Raw genomic sequence first — 26,311 nt, 5'->3', positions numbered from 1 at the left:
GTCTGTAAGGAGTAGGATTGTCCAAAATAATCCCATCATTGATCATCATCTTGGATCCAACAACTTCAGGTGTTCCACAAATTTTGTCATCAATTATCTCACAAGCAAGCTTAGTTTGGGATAAAAAATATCCGCTATGAGAGAAAGCAACTTCAATGCCCAGAAAGTATGTCAGAAAACCTAAATCTGACATTTCAAAATTTTCAGTTAGTGCAGTCTTAATTTTTTTAATTCCCTTGGTATCATCACCTGGAATTAACATGTCATCAACATATAGCAGCAAGATAACAATTCATGCATCAGATTTCTTTACAAATAAGGCAGTGTCAGTATAGCATGAGACAAATCCATTTTCTATCATTAAACTGTTAAATCGGTCATACCAAGCTTTGTGAGCTTGTTTTAGACCATAAAGAGCTTTACGTAAACGGAAAACTTTACCATTAGGGCAATCTATTCTAAGAGGAGCAGTCATATAAACTTCTTCATTTAAATCTCCATTTAAGAAAGTGTTTTTAACGTCCATTTGATAAATATTCTATTTTTTAATTGATGCGATGGTAATAAGGCATCTAACTGTAATCATTCGAGCAACGGGGCAAACGTTTCATCATAGTCTAACCCATATTCTTGTTCATATCCCTTAGCAACTAGGCGCGCCTTATATCTTTCAAAAGCTCCATCACTCTTGGTCTTGACTTTAAAAACCCACCTACATCATATACTTTTCTTTCCTTTAGGAAAATCCTGAAACTCCCATGTTCTAGCTTTCCTAAGAGTTCTTAGTTCATTTTTCATGGCTTCTACCCATTCATTCATCTTTTTGGCTTCTTCAAAATTCTTGGGCTCAACGTATGAGTGTATGGCACTAAGGCACGCTCTATGTTTGGGAGAAAAAGAGTCATAAGATATGAATCTAGAAGGAGGTCTCCTATTTCTCTCAGTTCTTTGAGAACTTTCACCCAAAGTGATAGTTTCACTAGGCTCACTATATTTTTCTATAACACTTTTAAAACGGCTTTGGTCTCTATGTTTGTATACAACAGGTTACCTAGAGGATGTATCATCTGCCTCATGATAGATAAAAGGCCGAGGAGGATTGACATTTTCTTCTACTTTATTTTCACTTGGTGTGGATTCCTTATCACTGATGTCATCATCTCTTGACAAAAGATCAAATAAAAAAGAATAATCCATATTTTCCTCATGAGATTCAGATTTTTCAAACCCACTAACATTTTCTAGAAAGCTTACATTTCTAGACACATATAACTTATCATTCTTGATGTCTTAGCACCGAAATCCTTTTTGAGTCTCGGAATACCCAAGGAAGGCACATGGAATGACCTTTGTAGAAAGTTTATCATTTTTATCTGTAAAAATAAAACATTTGCACCCAAAAACCCTTAACCTACTATAATCAGGATCTCTTTTATACAAAATTGTGAAATTTTACCCAAGTTTTTGGATGGAAGACGGTTGATAAGATAGACAGCAGCTTTGGCCCAAAATCTTTTTGGGATGTTTTGGGAAATGAGCAAGGTCCTGGTTGTCTCAATAATGTGCCTATATTTCCTTTCGGCCAAACCATTTTGTTAGGGTATTTTGGGACAAGATTTTCCATGAATTATCCCATATTTCTCAAGATAACTTTTAAAATCATTTGAAAGATATTCTCCACCGGAATCGGTTCTAAGAATTTTTTATTTTTCGTCAAATTGATTTTGAATAATCATATGATAAGATTTAAATATTGCAAAAACCTCGTATTTGAGGAAATATATCCAAGTAAATCTAGAGAAATCATCCACAAATATCATATAATAGGAGAACCCTCCTTTTGAAATAATGGGTGTCGGTCCCCAAACATCTGAATGAACAAGTTCAAAAGGTTTTGAAGTAAACATGGATCTTTGATAATATGGCAAACTTCTCATTTTTCCAAGTGTGCAATCATTACAAACAAAATTTTCTTTACATAAGTGTTTGGCAAACGGAAGATACAAAATTTTTGTGACATTGGGGTGCCCAAGTCTTTTGTGTCATACATTAATGTCTTTGTGATGCAACACATTACAAAAAGAATCTTTTGGAATTTGAAGAAAGTCCACATAGTAAAGATCTCATTTTCTAGAGCCTTCCCCAATCAATTTCTCGGACCGGCAATCCTGTATCCAACATTTATATCACATCTATGGTCCGAGAGTTGAGAGACAGGAAGCAAGTTTAAATTTAGTTTTGGAATAAATCTAATTTTAAGAATAAAAAAAAAAAATTTAAAATTTCCAGTTCCTTTAATTTCAAGAGAAGTGCCATCGACAGTTGAAACAAAAGATGGTGATGAATTCTTTAAAAAATCGAATAAAGAACATATGTTGGGGGACATGAAAAGAGGCACCTGAATCTAAGAGCCAAGAGGTCTTACTAGGGGAAGAGTAGGTAGAGGTAGCGGCTCCAGAAACAACTCCCTTAAGAAGTGGTTGAAGTGCTTCCACAATCTGATATAGAGAAAGAGCTTCATTTGAGGGAGTCATGTTTTCTTCCTTTTGAGAAGTGGTTGTCATGGCAAGCAACTTCTTTCATTTTGGGCAAACAGGTTTGATGTGCCCAGGTTCTTTACAAAAATGGCACACAATTTTACTGTAGTCCTTTCTTCCTCCTTGACCACTTGATCCTTGATTTTGGTTTTTGAAGTGAAGAGGCTTATAAGTTCGAACATTGTTTCCCGGTCTTGAAAAGGAATTAACGGCATCACTTTCTTCATTAGTTGAAGTTGCAAGAACACTCAGATTGTTTTTGCAAGTATTCATACGTGTTTCCTCTCCACTAAGCATTGTAAGGACATCTTCAAGCGAGGGGGAAACAAACGAGAGAAGAGCGGACCGAATTTGCTCGAACTAGGGTCTAAGCCCATTCAAAAAATTTAACAAATGGTCCTCTTCCAATTGTTTGTACCTAAGCTCAATGGCTTCTTCACTCCATTTAGGCTCAAGCATGGCGAGTTCATCCCATATGGATGATAATTCCGCAAAATATTCCCTTATAGACATTTCATTTTGTTGAAGGGCCAAAGCCCTTTTTTGGAGACAGTACTTGTGAGACAAGTCTCTTGGCGTGTACATTTTCTCAAGATAATGCCAAGATCCGGATGCTTTCTTGAATTTAATAATATTGGCATTGATCTTAGTTTCTACCGATGAAAAAATCCAAGAAAGAATCTTAAAAATTTATTTTTTTTTTCATTCCGCATGTTTCTTGGAATATTCTTCAAGAGCTCTACTTCTTTCTTCTCCTTCGAGAATTTTAATTTTACCTTTCTCTACCAAAGTAATCTTTGGTTCGGGTTCCGGTATGCAACCAAGAACGTACCCCGAAAGACCTTTACCTTTTATGTGAGCTTCCATGTTCCCGGCCCAAACATGATAGTTTGAGCCATTCAACTTGAAGCCAAGAGAGAAGTGGGAGTCTTTTTCGCCTATTAGAGAGAAGAGAATAGAGAAAAAATCGTGTACCGTAATAAGATTTTAGATCTTACTTGATGTAGGAAACTTCCAAAATATTGAAGAAAGAGAAGCCCCCACTCCAATCTCCAAGAAGTCAAAGGCACGCTTTTTGAGGCACCCGAAAAACGAAAAATCACACGATCTTCAATCTTTGACCAAGCTTTGATACCATGTAAAAATGTCTACGAAGAGACAATAAGCATACAAGCACTAGTACTTCACAAAAGATGTGCACAAAAGCACTGAAAGCACACTTGAACAAATACGCAAAAAGCGTAAAATAATGCAAACATGCACAAATGCATGTAATACGAATATATTGAATAAAAAGAGAGAAGCTTAAGACTCTCAAGCCTTGATTGAAATACAAGGGGGATGAAATGAAATGGGGATCTTCGAAACACGAGCTTTGATTAACAAGAGCAAGTGTCAAGAATGACACTAAAGCATAACCCTTAAAAAGGGTATAACTGGAAACAAAATAAAAATAAAAATGTATTCTTTATTGATATGAAAAACCAATTGCTTAAGAAGCATTGGAGAAAAATACAAGAGGGGCTGCACCCCTTTATATACACAGCTGAAAGAGGACTCAATAGAGCTGTTGGGCACAGTCCAACAGCTCTATTAAGAGCTGTTGGACTGTGTCAGTCCAACAGCTCTATTGCTAGTCAAGTCTGGACAGGACTTGACTAGCAACAGTCATTCTAGTTCAAACTGAACTAGATGACATAAAGACAAAAAATAAAAATAAAGGAAAAAAAATACAGAAAAGAAAGAAATTAAAAATGTATTTATATATATATATATATAATATTATTATATATACATATATGTACAGTTTTACATTTTAACACTCCCCCTCAAACTTATGGTACAATGAGCGAAAGTTTGTTTAAGAGAAAGTGAAATCGGGGAGCAGCGAGAGGCTTTGTAAAGAGGTCTGCTAACTGATATTCTGAAGTGACATATGGCAGATCAATTATCCCGTGTAGATATTCCTCTCTGACGTAGTGACAATCCATTTCGATGTGTTTGGTGCGTTCGTGGAATGTTCTGTTACTGGCAATGTAGATCGCACTTTTGTTGTCACAACACATTTGTGAAGCCTTTGTTGCTTCAACTCCCATGTCAGCAAGCAGTCGTCGGAGCCAAACTACTTCCATGGTCGTGGTTGCCATGGCTCTGTATTCAGCTTCGGTGGATGAGAGAGATACCTTCTGCTGCTTTTTACACCTCCACGAGATTAATGATTCCCCTAAAAAGACACAAAAGCCAGTGGTTGAGTGTCTGTTATTGGGATCACATCCCCAATCAGCATCAGTATATGCAATTAAATCAAGAGAAGAGGAGGAAGATAAGAAAAGTCCTCGTGAAAGAGAGGACTTGATGTATCTGATAATACGCATGACTGCTCCCATATGAACAGAAGTAGGAGCATGTTGAAATTGACTTGCTGTATGAACAGCATGTGCTATATCTGGTCTGGTAATGGATAGATAGGAAAGTGCCCCGACAAGCTGTCTGTAAGGAGTAGGGTCTGCAAGAAGTTCTCCATCATCGATCTTCATTTTAACATTAACAACTTCTGGAGTGTCAACTTTCTTATCATCAGTAATACCAGACCTGAAAACAATATCAAAAGCAAATTTAGTCTGAGATAATAAATATCCTCTAGGAGAATAAGCAACTTCAATGCCTAAAAAATATCTCAACAAGCCCAAATCAGTCATTTCAAAATGAGATTTAAGAAGTGTTTTGATTGTTTCAAATCCCTGTTTATCGCTTCCGGTGATGATCATATCATCCACATAGAGAAGAAGCACAATGATCCCTGCATCAGAATTCTTAATAAACAAAGCAGTGTCAGTTAAACAGAATTGAAAACCAATATCAATCATAACACGACTAAACCTATCATACCAAGCTTTTGGTGCTTGTTTAAGTCCATAAAGAGCTTTTTCTAAGCGAAGGACTTTACCCTTAGGAATACTTAGACCAGGAGGGGGTTCCATATATACTTCTTCAACTAGCTTTCCATTTAAAAAAGCATTTTTGACATCCATTTGAAAAATAGACCATTTTTTGATAAAAGCTAAGGCAATTAAGGTTCGGACAGTAGTCATACGAGCCACCGGAGCAAAGGTTTCTTCATAATCAATCCCATATTCTTGGGCATAACCTTTGGCTACTAAACGGGCTTTATATCTTTCAAGAGTACCATCACTCTTGGTTTTAATTTTATAAACCCATCGACATCCTATAGTTTTCTTCCCTAGAGGAAGATCTTGAATATTCCATGTAGAAGCCTTTTCAAGTGCATCTAATTCAACTTTCATGGCTTCTATCCATTTGATATCATTTTTTGCTTGAAAATATGTGGATGGTTCTTCATATGAGTGAATTAATGCAATAACTGCCCTATATGTGGGTGAGAAAGACTCGTATGATACAAACTTTTCTGGAGGCCTCGAGATTCGGGATGATTGTCTAGTTGGAATGTTAGAATATTTCTCAAGTGCACATGGAGTATTAGACTCTTGTCGCCTGGAATATTGAATACTAGTATCTCTATGAACTTCTTCATTTTCAACATTAAGATCAATAATTCTTGGATCATCATCAAAGTTACAATCAAGGTCATATTCATCAGATGTTGATGTTAGATCTAGCAAAAAGGAGTACTCAGTGACGTCTTTTAATTTTCTAAAATCAAAGCTCTCCTTTTCAAGAAAGGAAACATTTCTAGACACATATAGTTTATTATTTTTGAAGTCAAAACATCTATAACCTTTCTGGTTTTCAGCATATCCTAAAAAGGCACAGGGAATCGCACGAGGGGAAAGTTTATCATTTTTGTCAGTAAATATGAAACATTTGCACCCAAATATTCTTAATCTAGAGTAGTCTGGAGAAATGTTCATAAGTTTTTCAATGGGAGTGATATTTTGTAACGAAGAAGATGGCATCCTATTAATGAGATAGGTGGCAGTTAAGGCAGCTTCTGCCCAAAAGTCTTTAGGGACTTGATTTGCTATTAATAAAGTTCTAGTGGTTTCTATAATATGGCGATGTTTTCGTTCTGCCAATCCATTTTGTTGAGGTGTATAAGAACAAGATCTTTGATGTGTGATGCCATGCAATTTAAGATAATTTTGAAAATCTGTGGATAAAAACTCTCCCCCTGAATCTGTGCGAAAAATAGTAATATCATTTTGAAATTTGTTTTTAACCATATTATGAAAAGTTTGAAAGTATGAAAATACTTCAGACTTATGTTTGAGAAAGTACATCCACGTATGTCGGGAGAAATCATCGACAAAAATAACATAGTAAACAAATCCTCCTTTAGAAATTACTGGTGCAGGACCCCAAACATCCGAGTGTATTAATTCAAGTGGTCTTGAAGAGAAAAAGGTTCTGTTCTGAAATGGTAATCTTTTCATTTTGTCGAGAATACAATCTTTACAATCAAATGATTCAGAGTTACAAAATTTCCTTAGATTTGGAAAATGTTGGATTTTGGCTATATGTGGGTGACCAAGTCTCTTATGCCACAGTTCCAACTCTATTTTTTGAATATTATAACAAAAAGTTTTCTTCGGCATTTCCAAAAAATCCATGTAATAGAGTCCTCCTTCTCTATGGCCTTCCCCAATCAGCTTGCCTGACTGGCGATCCTGTACCCAACAACCATGAGAAGAAAAAGAAATATTACACCCATAATCAGAAATTTGAGATACAGATAAAAGATTTAAATTTAATTTGGGAACATGTCTAATTTCTGGAATAAAAAATTTTTTTGTTTTATAAATTTTTTCAAAATCTCATATTCCTTCTATTTCAAGAGAAGTCCCATCAGCAGTAAAGACCTTTGACACACTTGTTTTATTTTTAACACATTTGGATAGACTTTGATTATTTGGGGTCATATGAAAAGATGCACCAGAGTCAAGAAGCCAAGAAATTTTACCTAAATCAGAAAAAGATGAGGCTGCTGCGCCGGTTGAAGCTTCAGATGAGGAAGAGGCACCTTTGATGAGGGGCTGAAGGATCTCCATTAGTTGGGCCAGGGAAACTGGTGCATCCTGATCTTTAGGCTCCGATCCAGCAATTGCAGCTCTTTTTTCTCTCAGCTCCTTAAGTTTGGGACATTGTGGCCTATAGTGTCCCGGTTCATGACAGTGATGACAAATAACTTTCTTCTTATCATAGTCACCATTTTGTCGGTTAAAGTAAGGAGGCCTATATGATCGAACATGATTCCCTGGTCTAGACACGGCTAAAACGGAATCATCTTCAATTTTTAAAGAACCTTTCTGAAGACGATTTTCTTCCATTGTTAACTCTTCAATAGTTTCAACAATAGAAGGAATTTTTCCCCGGTGAAGTAGGGCCGATTTAGTGGTTTCAAATTCCGGCCTTAATCCAGTGATAAACTGGTAAAAATGTTCAACATCGAGTTGTTTCTGACGAAGCTCGATGTCTTCGGCACAATGCCACTTTGGTTCTAAAAGGGAAAGTTCTTCCCAAAGTTCGGACAACCCATTGTAATATTCACGAATAGTTTTGTCTCCTTGTGTCATCATTCGAACTTTTTCTTGGAGGTTGCACACGTGTGCAATATCTTTAAGGGAATACATATTCTTAAGGTATTCCCATGCCTTATCGGCATGATCAAATTTGGCAAGACTTGAGCATTTTTTAATGTCAACGCTATTGATAAGCCATGACATTATCTTCGCATGAGATATTCTCCATTCTTTCCATTTCTTCTCGTATGAGGCAATAGCCTTGATTTTCTCTTCTTTCGATAGAGGGACGTCTTTATCTCCCTCCTTTTTAGTAAGAGATAGCTTAGGTTCCGAATCGGAACCATCCACAATCCCCCATAAGCCTTTTCCCCATATATGGTGCTTCATGATTGAAGCCCATGTTACATAGTTCGTATCGCTTAGTTTCATAGGCATGATGGTGACTTTATCATTGTCATCCATCGATTACAAGGAGAGAAAGAATAGGGATAGAAGAGAAACAAGAAGGAAAATGAGAAAGAAAAAAAAAAAAAAAAAACAATACAACAAGATGTGAAATCTTCTCCAATGAAGTGATAAAACACTTCTCTTCAAGTGGCGAACACTTTTGCAAACGGGCATGGAAACCGAGGCAGCTTTTCCTCAAGATTTAGTACTTCCGCGGCTTTGATACCATGAAATGAAATGGGGATCTTCGAAACACGAGCTTTGATTAACAAGAGCAAGTGTCAAGAATGACACTAAAGCATAACCCTTAAAAAGGGTATAACTGGAAACAAAATAAAAATAAAAATGTATTCTTTATTGATATGAAAAACCAATTGCTTAAGAAGCATTGGAGAAAAATACAAGAGGGGTTGCACCCCTTTATATACACAGCTGAAAGAGGACTCAATAGAGCTGTTGGGCACAGTCCAACAGCTCTATTTAGAGCTGTTGGAATGTGTCAGTCCAACAGCTCTATTAAGAGCTGTTGGACTGTGTCAGTCCAACAGCTCTATTGCTAGTCAAGTCTGGACAGGACTTGACTAGCAACAGTCATTCTAGTTCAAACTGAACTAGATGACATAAAGACAAAAAATAAAAATAAAGGAAAAAAAATACAGAAAAGAAAGAAATTAAAAATGTATTTATATATATATATATATATAATAATATAATATTATTATATATACATATATGTACAGTTTTACATTTTAACAGGGGAACACCCCTATATATACACCTCAAAAGGGAGCCACCTTGGGGGCTCCCAAAGGAGTCGTTGGGAGCCCCCAACGGTCACAATTGTAACCGTTGGGGGCTCCCCAACGACTCTTTTGGGGGGCCTCCCAATGTGGCACGAAAACCACAAATAAAAAAATGAAAAAGATAAAAAATAAAAAAAAGAAAAAAGAATTACAATCATATTCCTAAATGGAATATATATAAAAAGGGAAATTACAAAAATACTCTTTTCGGGTATTAAGACTAAAATATATATATATATATAGAGAGATACGTATACATATATATAATATATATGTATATGTATCTCTATATATATACTAATATATACGTACACAAGGATTACATTTTTAACAGAAATATGGTTCAAGAGGACAAAAGGATTAGAGAATACTATAATAGTTTGTCCAAATTATGGGAAGAGTTGACTCTTCTTGAACCAAAGTGATATTGTCCGAAAGACAGAATTCCGTCAAAATCAAATAGATACAGAGCATTTTCTTCAATTTATTAATGGATTGAGATCGGAGTTTGAATCCACCAAATCATTCTTCTACGAGGGAAAGTCTCGTCAATAGAAGATACGATAGAAGAATTAATTATGAAAAAAATAGGCTTAAAAAAGATAATCTCAAAGTATGATAATGACTCGGTTCTAGCCGTATCTAGATCGGGAAACTATGTTCGTACTGTAATGAAATGGTGGTCTTCCACAAATGCACGAAGAACTCACAAAGAGGTGTCTATTGAAGACACTACGAGCATGACCCTTGAAAGGGTATAAATGGAAGAACACACAAACAATAAATAATATTTTATTCATACACAAAATGCTTAAAAAGCATTGAATTACATTATTGAGGGAGAACACCCCTTTTTATACAAAATGGAAGAGGAGGAGAGCTCATTTTGAGCACTCCTTAGAGTCGTTGGACTTTTGTCCAACGGCTCTAAATATAGCGACTATATTTTAAACAATATATCTAGTTCAAATTGAACTAGATATTTAAGAAACAAGAAATTAAAGAAAAAGAACAATAATAAGGAGAAAAATATATATATAATAATATAATATTATTATTATATGTATATATATGTTAGACTTTATTTTTAACACTCTCCCTCAAACTCACGGTACAATGATCGAAAGTTCATCTAAGAGGAAGTGAAATATGGGAGCAGCGAGAGACTTGGTGAAGAAGTCTGCTAATTGACACTCTGATATAACATATGGCAGATCAATAGTTTCATGCAAAAATTCCTCTCTGACATAGTGACAATTCATCTTAATATGTTTGGTTCGCTAATGAAATGTTTGGTTGCTTGCAATATAGATCGCACTCTTGTTGTCACAGCACATACGTGAAACTTGTGTTGCTTCAACTCCTATATCGGCGAGCAGACGTCAAAGCCAAACTACTTTCATGGTCGTAGTTGCTATGGCTCGGTATTCAGCTTTTGCAGATGAGAGGGACACCTTCTGTTGCTTTTTGCATTTCTACGAGATTAACGATTCACCTAGAAAAATACAAAAGCCAGTAGTTGAGTGTATATTATTGGGATCATCTCCCCAATCAGCATCAGTATATGCCATTAGATCTAGTGAGGAAGTAGAAGACAAGAAAAGTCCTTGTGAAAGAGGACTTAATATATCTAACAATACGCAAAACAGCTCTCATGTGATCTGTAGTGTGAGCATGTTGGGACTGACCGGCTCTGTGAATAGTGTGTGTTATGTCTGGTCTAGTAATTAAAAGATAAGAAAGTGCTTCGATAAGCTATCTGTAAGGAGTAGGATCCTTAAAAGGTTCTCCATCATCAATCTTTATCTTAGTGTCGACAACTTCTGGAGTGTTTACTTTCTTATCATCTGTAATTTCAAACCTAGAAATGATATCAAAAGCAAACTTAGATTGAGATATTAAGTACCCCCGAGGGGAATAAGCAACTTCAATTCCTAAAAAACATCTTAATAAACCTAAATCAATCATTTCAAATAAATTTTTTGATGTTTTCAACTCTCAGTTTATCGCTCCAATGATGATCATGTCATCCACATAGAGAAGAAGCATTATAATCCCTGCATCAGAATTCTTAATAAACAAAGCAGTGTCAGTCAAACAGGATTCAAAACCAATATTGAGCATAACCAGACTAAACTTGTCGTACCAAGCTTTTGGTGCTTGTTTAAGACCATAAAAATCTTTTTTTAAGCGAAGAATTTTACCTTTGAGAATATTAATACCAAGTGGGGCTTTCATTTTTCAACTAGCTTACTATTTAGAAATGCATTTTTGACATCCATCTGAAATATGAGTCATTTCCTAATTAAAGCCAAGGCAATTAAGGTTCCACCAGTGGTCATACGAGCGACTAGGGCAAATGTTTCTTCATAATCGATGTCATATTCTTGGGCATAGCCTTTGGCCACTAATTGGGCTTTATATCTCTCAAGAGTTCCATCACTCGTGTTTTTAACTTTGTAGACCCGTCGACATCCTATAGGTTTCTTACCTAGAGGAAGATCTTGAATAGTCAAAGTAGAAGCCTTTTCAAGTGCATCTAACTCAGTTTGCATGGCTTCTACACATTCTACATGATTTTTTTCTTGAGAGTACAATGATGGTTCCTCGTATGAGTGTATTAATGCAATAATTGCCCTATATGTTGGTGAAAATGATTTGTATGACAAATTTTCCAGGAGGCCTTGAAACTCGGGATGACTTTCTAGTGGATACTTCAGAATATTTTCCTAGTGCACATGGAATATTTGACTCTCTTCGCCTAGAATATTGTAAACTAACATCCCCATGGTCTTGTCCTTCAATATCGTCATTGTGTTCGAGATCAGTAGTACTTTGATCATAACCAAAGTCACAGTCAAGATCAGATTCAGCAAGTTTTGAGGTTAAATCTATTAGAAAAGAATATTCAGTGACTTAGGTTTTTCAAAATCAAAGAAGCTTTCTTCTTCAGGAAAAGATATATTTCTTGATACATATAGTTTTTCATTTTGAAAATCAAAACACCTATAGCCTTTTTTTATTATCGGCATATCCTAAAAAGGTACAGGGAATCGCACGAGGAGAGAGTTTGTCATTTTTGTTAGTAAAAACAAAGCACTTGCATCCAAACACTCTCAATCTAGAGTAATACGGAAAAAGATTCACTAGTTTTTCAATTGAAGTTATAATTTTCAAGGAAGAAGATGGCATTTGATTAATAAGATAGGTAGCAATTAGGAACGCTTATGCCCAAAATTCTTTTGGAACATGAATAGCTATTAATAAAGTCCTAGTTGTTTTCACGATATGACGATGTTTACATTCGACCAGTCCATTTTATTGCGGTGTGTATGGACAAGACCTTTGATGTGTAATGTCATGTAAACTTAGATAGTTTTTGAACTCTTGGGACATAAATTCTCCTCCCTGAATCTGTGCGAAAAATGAATATATCATTTTGGAACTTGTTTTTAACCATGTTATGAAATGTTTGAAAGTACGAAAAGACTTTTGATTTATATTTGAGAAAGTAAATCCAAGTATGTCTAGAAAAGTCATCAACAAAAATGGCATAATATGCAAATCCACCTTTCGAAATAATTGGTGCAAGATCCCAAACATCTGAATGTACTAATTCAAGTGGTCTAGAAGAAACAAAGGTTCTATAAAAAAAAGGTGATCTTTTTATTTTGCCAAGAATGCAATCTTTACTAAGTAAAGTTTTCAGAATTATAAAATTTTTCAAGATCAGGAAAATGTTAGATTTTGGCCATATGAGGATGACTGAGTCTTTTGTGCCACAAATCCAACTCTACTTTCTGAATATTATAACAAAAAGCATTCTTAGGCGATTCCAAAAAATCCATTTAATAGAGTCCTCATTCTCTATGGCCTTTCCTAATCAGCTTTTCTGACTGGCGATCATGTACCTAACAACCATGAGATGAAAAGGAGACATTACATCTATAATCAGTTATTTGAGAAACAGATAAAAGATTTAAATTTAATTTAGGAATATATCTGACTTTTGGAATAAAAAATTTCTTAGTTTTATAAGCCCTTTCAAAAAAATTTACTCCTATTTCAAGAGAGGTTCCATCAGTGGTAAAAACTTTTGAGACACTTGACTTATTTTTGAAACATTCAGATAAGTTATTGTCATTTTGGGTCATCTGAAAGGAAGCACCAAAATCAAGAAGTCAAGGAAAGTTACCTTGATCGGAGAAAGATGAAACAGTTGCTCCAGTTGAGGCTTCATACGAGGAATAAGCTCCATTGATAAGAGGTTGGAGAATCTTCATTAATTGAGCCATAGAGATTGGTGGATCTTGATCTTTAGGTTCCGATCCAACAGTTGTTGCTCTCTTTTCTCTTAATTCTCGAAGTTTAGGACACTGAGGCCTATAGTGCCCTAGTTCATGACAATGGTGGCAAATGACTTTTCTCTTGTCAAAGTCCTCATTTTGTCTATCAAAGTGAGGTAGCCTGTAAGAGCGCACGTGATTGCCTGGTCTAGACACAGCAAGGACAGAATCATCTTCTGGTTTTGGAGTATTCTTTTTAATTCTATTTTCCTCCATAGTTAGTTCCTCTATACTATCAACAATAGAGGGAACTTTTCCTCGATGAAGAAGAGTCGATTTAGTCGACTCAAATTCTGGTCTTAAACTGTTTATAAATTGATAAAAATGCTTCATATCAAGTTGTTTTTTACGAAGCTCAATGTCTTCGGGACAATGTCATTTTGACTCTAAAAGAGCCAATTCTTCCCACAGTTCGAACAACTCATTGTAATATTCTCGGATGGTTTTATCTTTTTAAATCATTGTCTAAACTTTGTCTTAAAAATTACACACATGCGCAATATCTTTAAGGGAATACATATTTTTAAGGTACTCCCAAGCCTTATCGGCATGTTCGAACTTGGCAAGACTAGAGCATTTTTTAATGTCTACGCTATTAATTAGCTATTACATAATTTTTGCATACCCTATCCTCCACTCTTTTCATTTCTTTTCATAAGTGGCTAACGCCTCGCTCTTCTCCTCTTCCGTTAGAGGAACCTCTTTATCACCCTCTTGGTTAGAGATAGTTTAGGTTCTGAATTGGAACCATCCATTATACCTCATAATTCACTATACCTCATAATCATTTTCCCCAAATGTGATGCTTAATAATCGAAGCTCACACTACATAATTAGTATCATTTAGCTTCATGGGTAACGGTGATCTTATCATTGTCATCCATCTTTTACAAGGGTAAGAGAAGAATAGATGGGAAAAAAGAGAGAAAAAAAAAGTAGATAAAAGAGTAAGAGAGAGGATAACAAACAAATTTTTGTAGCGCAAGTTCTCCTTTCTTCAAACAAATCTTCTTGAGCTAGGAACAAGGTGATAAAACACCTTTTGCAAATTAAGCACGAAAATCGAGGCAAAAGCACTTCAAGATCTAAGGTCTTCGCGGCTTTGATACCATGTAATGAAATGGTGATCTTCTACGAATGCACGAAGAACTCACAAAGAGGTGTCTATTGAAGACACTACAAGCATGACCCTTGAAAGGGTATAAATGAAAGAACACACAAAAAATAAATAATATTTTATTCATACACAAAATGCTTAAGAAGTATTGAATTATATTATTGAGGGGGAACACCCCTATTTATACAAAATGGAAGAGGAGGAGGAGAGCTCATTTTGAGCTCTCCTTAGAGTCGTTGGACCCTGGGTCCAACGGCTCTAAATATAGTCGTTGGACAAAGGTCCAACGACCATATTTAGAGTCGTTCCAACTAGGAATTGACTAAATAATATATCTAGTTCAAATTGAACTAGATATTTAAGAAATAAGAAATTAAAGAAAAAGAAAAATACATATATAATAATAATATAATATTATTATATATGTATGTTACACATTATTTTTAACATGTACTTACAAACCCCATACTATAGAAGGGCAAATGATGAGCAGCAAGGCAATGAGTATGAAAGAAAGAAAGTTATTTGCTAATATTGTCGTGAACCGGGATATGTAAAAACGTATTGTCCTAAATTGAAGAAACCCTAAGAGAAGAAGGTTGCCTCTGTTGGACCTCCATAGTAATCAAGTGAACCATCCATGGAAACATGTCCTTAACACAATTAATGGAGGCTCTTAAACATGAGCATCTTCATCCACTGGAACCGTGGTCTCTTCCTTCAGCATCTTCGATTCCGGTAAATCTCTTTGGCTTCTTCACTCAGGTGTCTCTTTTCATATGACACCAAATAGTGATATGTTATCCGAATGTCATAATTCAAGTGGGTCAAATGTTTTCACCGCCGATGAAATATCTCTTTAGATAAAAGGAATAGAAAATTTTGAAAACATCTCTCAAAACTCAAAAAGATTTTGTACTCTACAAATTAGATATATTCCTAAACATAACTTAAATCTTTTATTTGTTTCTCAATTATCTTACCATGGATGTAATGTTTCCTTCTCCTCTCGTGGTTGTCGAGTGTAGGATCGTCAGTCAGGAAAGCTGATTGGGGAAGGCCATAGAAAAGGAGGCTTATACTACATAAATTTTTTGAAAATACCCAAGAATACATTTTGTTGTAATGTTCAGAAAGTGGATTTGGATCTATGGCATAAGAGACTTGGCCATCCTTGTATATTCAAGATCCAGTTTTTTTTAAAGATGAAATTGTTTGTAATTTTAAAAATTTTACATGTGAAGAATGTATTCTTAGTAAAATGAAGAGATTACCTTTTCAAGAAAGAACATTTGTTTCTTCCCGACCACTTGAGTTAATACATTCGAATGTGTGGGGACATGCACCTGTAATATCAAAGGGTGGTTTTATGTATTATGTAATTTTTGTGGATGATTTTACGAGACACACTTGGATTTATTTTCTTAAACATAAGTCTGAAGTTTTCTCACACTTCCAGATATTTCATAATCTAGTCAAAAATCAATTTAAGAATGATATTTTCATCTTTCGCACTGATTCAGGGGAGAGTTTTTATCAAAAGAATTTAAAGATTACCTAAATCTATATGGTATCACACGTCAAAAATCATGTCCTTATACTCAACAAAATGGTTTAGCTGAAAGAAAGCATAGGCATATTATAGAAACAACAAGGACTTTACTTATTACTCTAACTGCAATTTATATTATTAACAGAATGCCATCATCTTCCTTAAAAAATGTATCTCCTATTGAAAAAAATTTCAAACAAATCCCAAATTACTCTAGGTTAAGGGTTTTTTAATGCAAGTGTTTCATTTTTACTGACAAAAATGATAAACCCTGTTCTCGTGCTATTCCTTGTGTTTTTCTTGGATATGCAAATAATAAAAAAGGTAACAAATATTTTGACTTTAAAACTAAATGGTTATATGTGTCAAGGAATGTATCTTTTTTTGAAAAAGAAAAGTTTTTTTTTAAACTAAGGAAACAAAGGAAATAAATGACTATTCGTTTTTGTTGGATTTAGTTCCAAAGATTGGTGAGTATGATATTGATGAAGACCAAGAAGTTAAAAATAATATGATAAGCGAAGAATCATCCCATAAAGATCAAGATTGTATTCAATATTTTAGGCGTGATAATTTAGAACATCCACGTGCTCTCGAAAAATATATCATCTATGAAAAACAGAAAGAGATACAAACAAAAAGGTTATCTAGAGTGTCAAAAATCCCTGAAAAATTGTGTCCTATGAGTCTTTTTCACCTAAGTACCAATCCTACATTGCATTAATACATTCCTACATAGAACCTTTCAACTATACCGAAGCAAAGGAACATCCTGAGTGGGTAGAAGCTATAAGAGTGGAATTAAATGCTTTAGAAAAGGCAAATACTAGATTATTCAAGACATTTCATCACAAAAGAACCCTATAAGTTGTTGATGAGTGTATAAAGTTAAAACCAAGAGTGACGGAACTCTTGAAAAGTATAATGTCAGATTAGTTGCCAATGGATATTCTCAAGAATATAGAATTATAATAAAACCTTTGCTCCAGTTGTTAGAATGGCTGCACCTTAGTAGCTCTTGCCTCTATAAAGAAATTGCCTATATATCAAACGGATGGTAAAAATGTGTTTCTCAATGTAAGCTTGACTAAAAAAGTCTACATGGAACAGTCACCTGGCATAGTTATTCCGAAAGAAAAAGTTCTTCGTTTAGATAAGGCTCTGTGTGGTCATAAACAAGACCCAAAGGCTTGGTATGACAAGTTTAATCAAGTTATGCTTGAAATTAGTTTTCAATCTTGTCTAACTGACACAGTTTTGTTTGTTAAGATTTGTTATGCAGGTATTATTATTGATCTTCTCTACGTGGATGATATTATTATCACTGGAAGTGATAAACAGGGAGTTGAAAATATTAAAAGGTTTCTTAAAACACATTTTGAAATGACTGATTTGGGCTTTTTTTAAAAAAATCTTGGTATAGAAGTTGCTTATTCTTCTAGAGGTTATTTGCTGACTCGATCTAAGTTTGTTCTAGATATTGTTGGCAGGTCTGGTATCTCAGATGAATAGAAGGTCGACACTCCTGAAGTTGTCAATGTCAAAATGAAGATTGATGATGGAGAACCATTTGAAAATCCAACACCTTAAAGACAATTTGTCGGGGCACTGCCATATCTCTCAATTACGAGACCTGACATTGCGCATGCAGTTCACAGAGCAAGCCAATTTCATCATGTTCCTACCTATGTCACATGGGTGCGGGTGCAGGTGTGGGTGCGGGTGCGGCGCAATTTTAAAAATTTTGGACACGGGGACTCGGCTATATATCCAGTGTGTGCATATGTCTATATAAATTTTGGACTCGGCTCGTGACTCTTCCAAGTTGTCTCAGATCCTGAACTAACTGAGTTAAAATAGTAGTATAACTGGGTTAGAACCAAACTAGGCTGAGTTTATCATTGACTCAGCCGAGTCTTAGCTACCATGGGAATAAAACATCATCAAGGTATTAATTAAAAGCATTAACTAAAAGCATGTTCTGGTAAATGCATTAAATATCTTTTGCTAAAATTCATAACATTAATTAAAAGCATTAAAAGCTTTTAATTTTTCAAAGCTAGATTTGAAAAAGAGAGAGAGATCTCGGTGGATGAGAAAGTGTTGCTACTCGTGGATGAGAATTTATTAGCTTTTATAAGAGAGAGAACTTGGTGGATGAAAAGTGTTGGTACTCGTGGATGAGAATTTATTAGCTTTTAAGATTGAGAGAGAGAATTAAATGATAATATTTAAGAATAATTTTTTTTTCTGGGCCTAATGTTTAAGACTCATGCTATATATATATATTTTTAAAAAATATATAAAAAGATCTTTTTTTTATTTTTTGTACTAAAAATGGACATTTTTGGACTCGGTCAACGTTGACCGAGTCCAAAATTAAGACGGACTCGGCCTGGACTCGTTGACCGAGTCCGACTCGGCGTTGACAGAGTCCAGGCCGTGTCCGAGGCCGCACCCGTGTCCGCACCCGTGTCGGGGCGTGTCGACTCGGGTGCGGCACCTCCCTAGCCGAGTCCGTGTGACATAGGTTCCTACCATTGTTCATATGGGAGTTGTTTTGCGCATTATTAGATATATTAATAACTTCAAATTTTCGAGGACTTTTCTTGTCTGTTTTTTCTCCTCAAATTTAATTGCTTATACTGATGCTGACTAGGAAGGAGATCAAAATAATCGACACTCAACTACTGGTTTGTGTATTTTTAGGTGAATCATTGATTTCTTAGAGGCGCAAGAAGCAGTAGAAAGTCAATCTCTCATCAACTGAAGTAGAGTACAGAGTCATGGCTACAACCACTGTGGAAATTGCCTGACTAAGGAAATTGTTGGATGACATAGGTATTCAAAGTAAAGAAGCATCACAACTATGTTGTGACAACAAAAGTTTCATTTACATTGCCAACAACCGAACCTTCCACGAATACACCAAACACATTGAGATGGATTGTCACTATCTACGAGAACCTAGGTTTTTTTATTTTTTAACTTTTTCACTTTGTAAAGTTTGTATTGAACTAGTCAAAGTATTGACTAGTCAATACAAAGAGTAGTTGGACTCCCAAGGCTCTAAATAAAAATGTTGGGAGCCCAACGACTCTTTGTTCCTCCCTTTCTTTTGTGTATAAATATGGGCATTGCCCCCCACTCAAGTAAGCTTTTTAGTGTGGATTACAATCAATAAACTCAGTATTTTTTCTCTTGTTCTTAAACCCATTTAGTGGGTATTTGTGTATGAACCCTTTTTGTGGTTCTTTTGAGTGTTTATTTCGGTATTTTTAGTGGAACTCTAAGTGTCCATTGTTGGTGATTTAGTGAACATCTTTAAAGGAGCTCGTGTACTTACACCACCTAGCGCCTATGACAACTAAGGGTGTATGAGGTATGAGGATGGAGTTATATACTTGAGCATGTGAGCTCAAAAGAGAAAATAGCAAATATCTTTTCCAAGAAATTGACTCTTGCATTTTCAGAAATTTATATCCAAACTCGAGATGATTCCATATGTGCATCATCTCAAGTTTGATGGGGGTGTTAAAATATGAAACACTTTGTTGTACATATGATTCTTTATGAGGGTATCTTCTCATTTTTCATTTAACGTTTTTCTCTCTTGTGTTCTTGCCCTTTTTTCTTCTTGATTCTCTAATCTAATCAAAGATTTATGACTGCTCATACACATCACCGACTATGTCACACGGACTCGGCTAGGCAGGTGCCGCACCCGAGTCGACACGCCCCGACACGGGTGCGGACACGGGTGCGGCCTCGGACACGGCCTGGACTCGGTCAACGCCGAGTCGGACTCGGTCAACGAGTCCAGGCCGAGTCCATCTTAATTTTGGGCTCGGTCAACGTTGACCGAGTCCAAAAATGTCCATTTTTAGTACAAAAAACAAAAAAAAGAACTTTTTATATATTTTTTAAAAATATATATATAGCATGAGTCTTAAACATTAGGCCCAGAAAAAAAATTTATTCTTAAATATTATCATTTAATTCTCTCTCTCAATCTTAAAAGCTAATAAATTCTCATCCACGAGTACCAACACTTTTCATCCACCAAGTTCTCTCTCTTATAAAAGCTAATAAATTCTCATCCACGAGTAGCAACACTTTCTCATCCACCGAGATCTCTCTCTCTTTTTCAAATCTAGCTTTGAAAAATTAAAAGCTTTTAATGCTTTTAATTAATGTTATGAATTTTAGCAAAAGATATTTAATGATTTACCAGAACATGCTTTTAGTTAATGCTTTTAATTAATACCTTGATGATGTTTTATTCCCATGGTAGCTAAGACTCGGCTGAGTCAATGATAAACTCAGCCTAGTTTGGTTCTAACCCAGTTATACTACTATTTTAACTCAGTTAGTTCAGGATCTGAGACAACTTGGAAGAGTCACGAGCCGAGTCCAAAATTTATATAGACATATGCACACACTGGATATATATATATATATATAATTTTTTTTTTAAATATATATATATATATATAGCCGAGTCCCCGTGTCCAAAATTTTTAAAATTGCGCCGCACCCGCACCCATGTGACATAGATCACCGATCACACATTGGCTGACCTCCTGTTGGTAAAACCCTTGAGGTCCCTCTGCCCTCCAGGGAGTACACCCAACTTCGACCTAGCGGCAAATGACCCTGCAGGTGTCAAACTCATGACGTACAATGATGGATATGCATATGCATGTGCATGGCTTGGCTTGGCGATATCCCAATGGCGTCAACAGTTGCACAGTGTGCATGAGCAACCACATGCCGATAAAAAGTAAAAACTACTCGCAGAAAAAGCTTGGTACATGTAACATAGAAATTTAAAATAGCACCTGAAAAGCTCGGAATAGATCTCCTTTCGCATATCTTAAACTATCAACTGCCCCTTGTCTTGTGAGCTGCACAGCATGAGCAAGGGCTTGTATATCTACCTGATAGAATATAAACACACAGATGTAATCCTGCATTACCAAGGACAAATAAACAAAGAATGTTGTAAACCTGTAACTCATGCCTCATCATATGGGGGAGCCTCATACAAACTCTCTTGAGGAGTTGCCGGTGGATCACGCTCCTTAATCAGCAAGCGTTCAATGATATCTGATATTGATGATAACACACCTTGTCTATAGCAGAACTCTTTATGTATGCTGTACATGCAAGCAATAGCATTGAATCTTATGTGTTAGTCAGTACAGATGAAATATGCTTCAAATTTTGAAACAAAGCTGCTGCATACCTTACCAAGTACCTCAGAGTCATTGAGAAGAGTGGATCATAGGCCTGTAATTGATCTCTCAGAACAGAAGACAGTGAAGCAGCTAGGTCAAGTCTCCTCTTCTCAGACCACTGAAACAAACAGTAAAGCAATACTATATAAATTTTACATATAAGACCAAGTCTACAATAAACCACAACGATAGAATGCAGTCATTGCTGGCACTATCAGAAGCAATACTTAAGGATCAGCCAGAAGGTATTACACTATGGTGGGCAACAAAATGCATCTTCAAAGAATTGACATGCAGATGCCATTATCATAAACACCTACACTGTACGACCATAATAAGCCAAAATAATGCCAAGTAATTGCAGACAAACAAAAAAGGTGTATATATACAGATATTAATCATAGTCACAGATATAGGTGATATTTCGAACATAAAGCGTAAATATAGCTGTAAATTCATAAAACAATATTAAAGGCAAAATATCATGATACTTGGAAAATCTTAGAAATTTATATATATTGCAATAATATCATAATATTATGAGTTACATTTTACTTGTTTACTTGTTTTCTATATCTTAACTGTTTTTTTTCTTTTATATGTTTCATAATATTATGAGTTACTTTTTACTTGTTTACTTCTTTTTTTCTATATCTTAACTACATTTTTTTCTTTCTTTTATATGTTTTACTTATTTCTTTTATTACATGTGTATTTTTTATCTAAACAGGTTATTTTTCTAACCTATTTCTACTATTGATTGCGAGAACAGGTGCATGCATATTTGCCCCAGCACGTGTACATGTTCATGCAGATGAATATCCAAGCTTGGAGTGGTCATCTTTACCCTTTTTTGGTGAGAGAGATAGAGAGAGAAAGTGGTGATATTTATTTGAAAAAGAGAAAGAAACAGAACTGTAAACAAAATGATACATCATTTATTTACAAATTCATCAAAAGAAGATTACTTCACTGTCCAGGTGAATAACCTAGCTTCCAACCAACAATACTGAAACTATGTCACAGGGACTCGGCTAGCAGGGTGCCGCACCCGCGTCGACGCGGGTGCGGCACCGGGTGCGGTCAACCCGACCCTGGGTGTGTTGACCGCACCCAGGGTCATTTTGGTCCATTTTTTTGGTTTTTTTATTTTGCCCTATGAAATGGGCTGCGGAATTTAAAAAAAAAAATCTGGGGGGGGGGGGGGGCGCTGGCCCCCTATAACCCCAAGCCAGGGGCGGCCCCCCTGGACCCCCGCCCGCTGACCGTGCAGCGGGACCCGCGCCGGGGGGAACCCCCGGACCCCCCTTATATATATATATATATATATATATATATATATATATATATATATATATATATATATATATATATATATATATATATATATATATATATATTACATTTTTGCCCCTGCCGCACCCCCGCACCCGGGTTTTTTGGAAGTGCCGAATCCCCGCACCCGCACCTATGTGACATAGTACTGAAACAATGATAGTCATGATTCATGCATGCATGTGCATAAGTATCTGTGCATGTGCATATGTATATTTGCATTGCATACATAAAAGATAGATATACCACCATGACAGTTGAGACTTTGTCCATTCATGATAAATGAACACATCTAAAAAAATGATGGAAATGATACTGAATGATCAGCACATTTTCTGAAGCACCAAGAACTAGCACAACTACATAAGCACAAAATGTACTTCTGAGTTCTGACACAAGTGTAGGCCTGCATGAAATACCTGAAAAACAATTGGATATAACAACAAAAATACGATAAATCACAGGTAGCAGTAATGATGACCCACCTCATTTGCAACAGGAGAGTTACGGTCATCTTTATCATATATAAAGGCAAGAAGGACATGCTTGAACTCCTCATATGCTTCCTAAAAATAAACATAAATAGGCACCAATCATAAGAAAAACAGGCAAACTAGAAATAAATGCATATCTAAGAGATTCAAGCCCAAAAGCAAATGCATAGATAAATCATCTGCATTGACAAAAATAGGGAAAAAACTGCTGAAACTCAATAAAAGGAACATCACTCCACTAAAGTGCTTTCTATGCTATGAAATAAATAACCAATCTTTCAGCAACATGAAGCACCATATATACAAGATTTTTCTTATTTGTTTGTGTCATCATAGGTAGCCATGCGGGAAAATTTGTTATATCACTTGTTGAATGTTAAAAGGTCAAAGAATCAAAGAAAGACAAGGAATATGTAAGAAGCAAACCATTACAAGCAACAAATGCATCTAAAATTGTCCCTTTTTTATCCAAAACTAGAAAAAGAAAACACTGGAAAAAAAATGAAAGAGCAAGCACAATAGAAAAGTGGCCTGACAAAGAATGATTTGCTAGTTTTGTTGTAGCTACAAAATAAAGGGCACAGAGTTGCACCATCAAGGCAGCACAGAGAGAGTACTGGAGACTCTATATTGTTAACATGAGTAAGCTGCTTTCAAGGTATAGGTACCTATGTAGTCAAAAGCACTAAGTGGTGCCTAGTCGGTAGACCCCTAAAAAGACTAGTCGAGGACTAGGAGGGACTAGTCGGTACCCCAATTAGAATATAAAAAAGTATATAAAATATACATAAAAATAAGTTTAATTCTTTTTCTAATAAGATGCTTTCATCACACAGGGCACTCTGGGCGATGATATTTACTGCATTATTTAGCTTCATTCATAATCACAACTATATGATTTTTTTCATTTTTAGGACTATATTATACAATGTTATATGATATTGTTACAATTACAATACGAGTTATGTATGCATTTTACAAGCTTAATTAAGTAACTAAATAATTACTAGCAGTCACAACAAGTCTACACTCTGAAGTCTGAACACATCATCATAATGCTAAACAATCTACAAAACCAATGATTAATCAATCAAATAACTAAAAAAACATTTATTTGTTTTCTTACTCTCTCTGAATTTCCTGCAACAACCTATTCATCTCCTACTTCTAGCATCTAGCAATTTTTTAAAGGTGCATACAGCAAAATTTTGCCTTGTACCGGACAAATGATGTTGTATTTGGAAAAAGACCTAATGAATCTCCCTCACAGTACCTGCATGGGTAACTCAACCAATTGTTCTCACAAATTGAGATGTAATGCTCCCATGTCAAGTCTCTTGAAGAAGCCATTTCCCAAAACAAAAAAAAATCATACAAAAACATAGCAGTGTCAGTATAACAAGAAGTAAAGCCAAGTTTAACCATAACAGAATTAAAACAATCATACCAGGCTTTAGGCGTCTGTTTCAAACCATAAAGGGCTTTCCTTAAGTGAAGCACCTTTCCAACAAGAACCTCATATCTAGGTGGTGGGTCCATATAAACTTCTTCTTTCAATTCACCATTGAGGAATACATTCTTGACATCCATTTGATAAATGGGTCCATTGATAATACAAGAGGGGTTCAACCCTTATTTATACACAAAAGGGCCACTAAGATAGGCTATTGGGAGAATGCCCAAAGAGCCATTTGTCTTTTAGAAAAAGGACCAAGAATAAAATAAAGAAGAAAAAAATTAAAAAATGTCCCTAGAGGACAGATTCTACTACAAGAAAAAAAGATCAAAATAACCCTAACAATAACAAAAAATAAAAAAGAATAAAAAAATATACTATATATAAATATATATAAGCATATATATATACATATATTTTAACACCCCTCCTCAAACTTAAGGTGTGATATACCGAAAGTTTGGAAATACAACAAAGATTCAATGGGAAGGATCCAAGTCTTCAAGTGTTTTCAACGAAAATCTCCATCTTTATGACATATTAGAGAGTTTTTCAAATACAAGTCTTCAAATGTCTTTTATTGGTAATTATCCCCAATCGCCTTCATCAGCTATCTCCATCTTCATGATGCACCAAAGATATTCCTTTCTCAATTCATAGAATCTTTAAGAACCAGTAGAGAAAACAAAACAAAGGTCCCAACTACAAAAAGAAAGTATTCTAACCAAATAGTTATGAAGTTTCAAAACAAATATATATATATATATATATTGAACAAAAATACTACTCAAAGAAAAAAAATTAAGCGAAGTAGTGATAATTTTTAAAAATATTAGATAACCATTAAGAAAGATAGAAGGAGCATACCTCAAAAGAGAAATTTTTATAAAATCAAATTTAGACAATCATAGACTCAAAATAAACATATTTTTCAAGAAAACATAAGTATTGATCATAAGGAAACTTAATCACTAAAAAAACATATCAATTATCAAGAAGAGATAAACAATGATGTATTAATAATATTCTAAATTTTTAGAAAAAATCTTCAAATAAACTAAATCATCAATTTATATTAAAAACAACATGCATATAAAGTACAACACTAAAAAAGAACCCTTAAAAAAATAGAAGTTAATTAAATTATGCATGCAACAATGTGAGCAAGATAATCAATATCAAACACACATATATATCTGACATGCAATTAAAGCATATTTAATGCACATAAGATGACAATAAAAAATAACTATTTTTATCAATAAAATGCATAATTTTAATGCAAATAATCAAACAGCCTTTAATTACGAATAAAAGTGTCCACCTATATCAAGTGGACAACACACAAGTGTTTTCATAAGGAACACACTTTACCAACAAAGGGGCACACACAAGGAGGCTCACAATTATAAAGAATAAGATTTTTATTAAAAATCACAAGTATGCAAAATCCATGAAATTTTTATCAATAAATGTTTTTCAC

At 35.1% G+C, this 26,311-nt stretch overlaps 1 protein-coding gene across 2 annotated transcripts in view; it reads right to left on the bottom strand.

Moving 5' to 3' along the window:
- Positions 1-26,311, bottom strand: part of LOC149816449 (uncharacterized) — a 61,834-nt gene that overhangs the window by 20,332 nt on the left and 15,191 nt on the right. Inside the window, exons 1-5 of one of the 2 annotated variants that reach the window (XM_089987166.1) lie at positions 24,646-24,690; positions 23,364-23,444; positions 21,552-21,661; positions 21,327-21,462; positions 21,145-21,243 (exon numbers count right to left, since the gene is read on the bottom strand). In XM_089987166.1, the coding sequence (XP_089843292.1) occupies positions 21,145-21,243; positions 21,327-21,462; positions 21,552-21,661; positions 23,364-23,444; positions 24,646-24,651 (432 nt within the window). In that variant the 5' untranslated portion in view covers positions 24,652-24,690. Of the gene's footprint in view, positions 1-21,144; positions 21,244-21,326; positions 21,463-21,551; positions 21,662-23,363; positions 23,445-24,645; positions 24,691-26,311 lie in introns of those variants that run through there. The other variant, XM_089987165.1, reaches the window with a different exon arrangement.

Source organism: Nuphar pumila, chromosome 14, assembly GCF_984573655.1.
Source record: "Nuphar pumila chromosome 14, dmNupPumi1.hap1.1, whole genome shotgun sequence".
NCBI lineage: Eukaryota > Viridiplantae > Streptophyta > Magnoliopsida > Nymphaeales > Nymphaeaceae > Nuphar > Nuphar pumila.
Note: the sequence above shows the minus strand (reverse complement) of the source record. Positions and strands in the feature narration are given on the sequence as shown.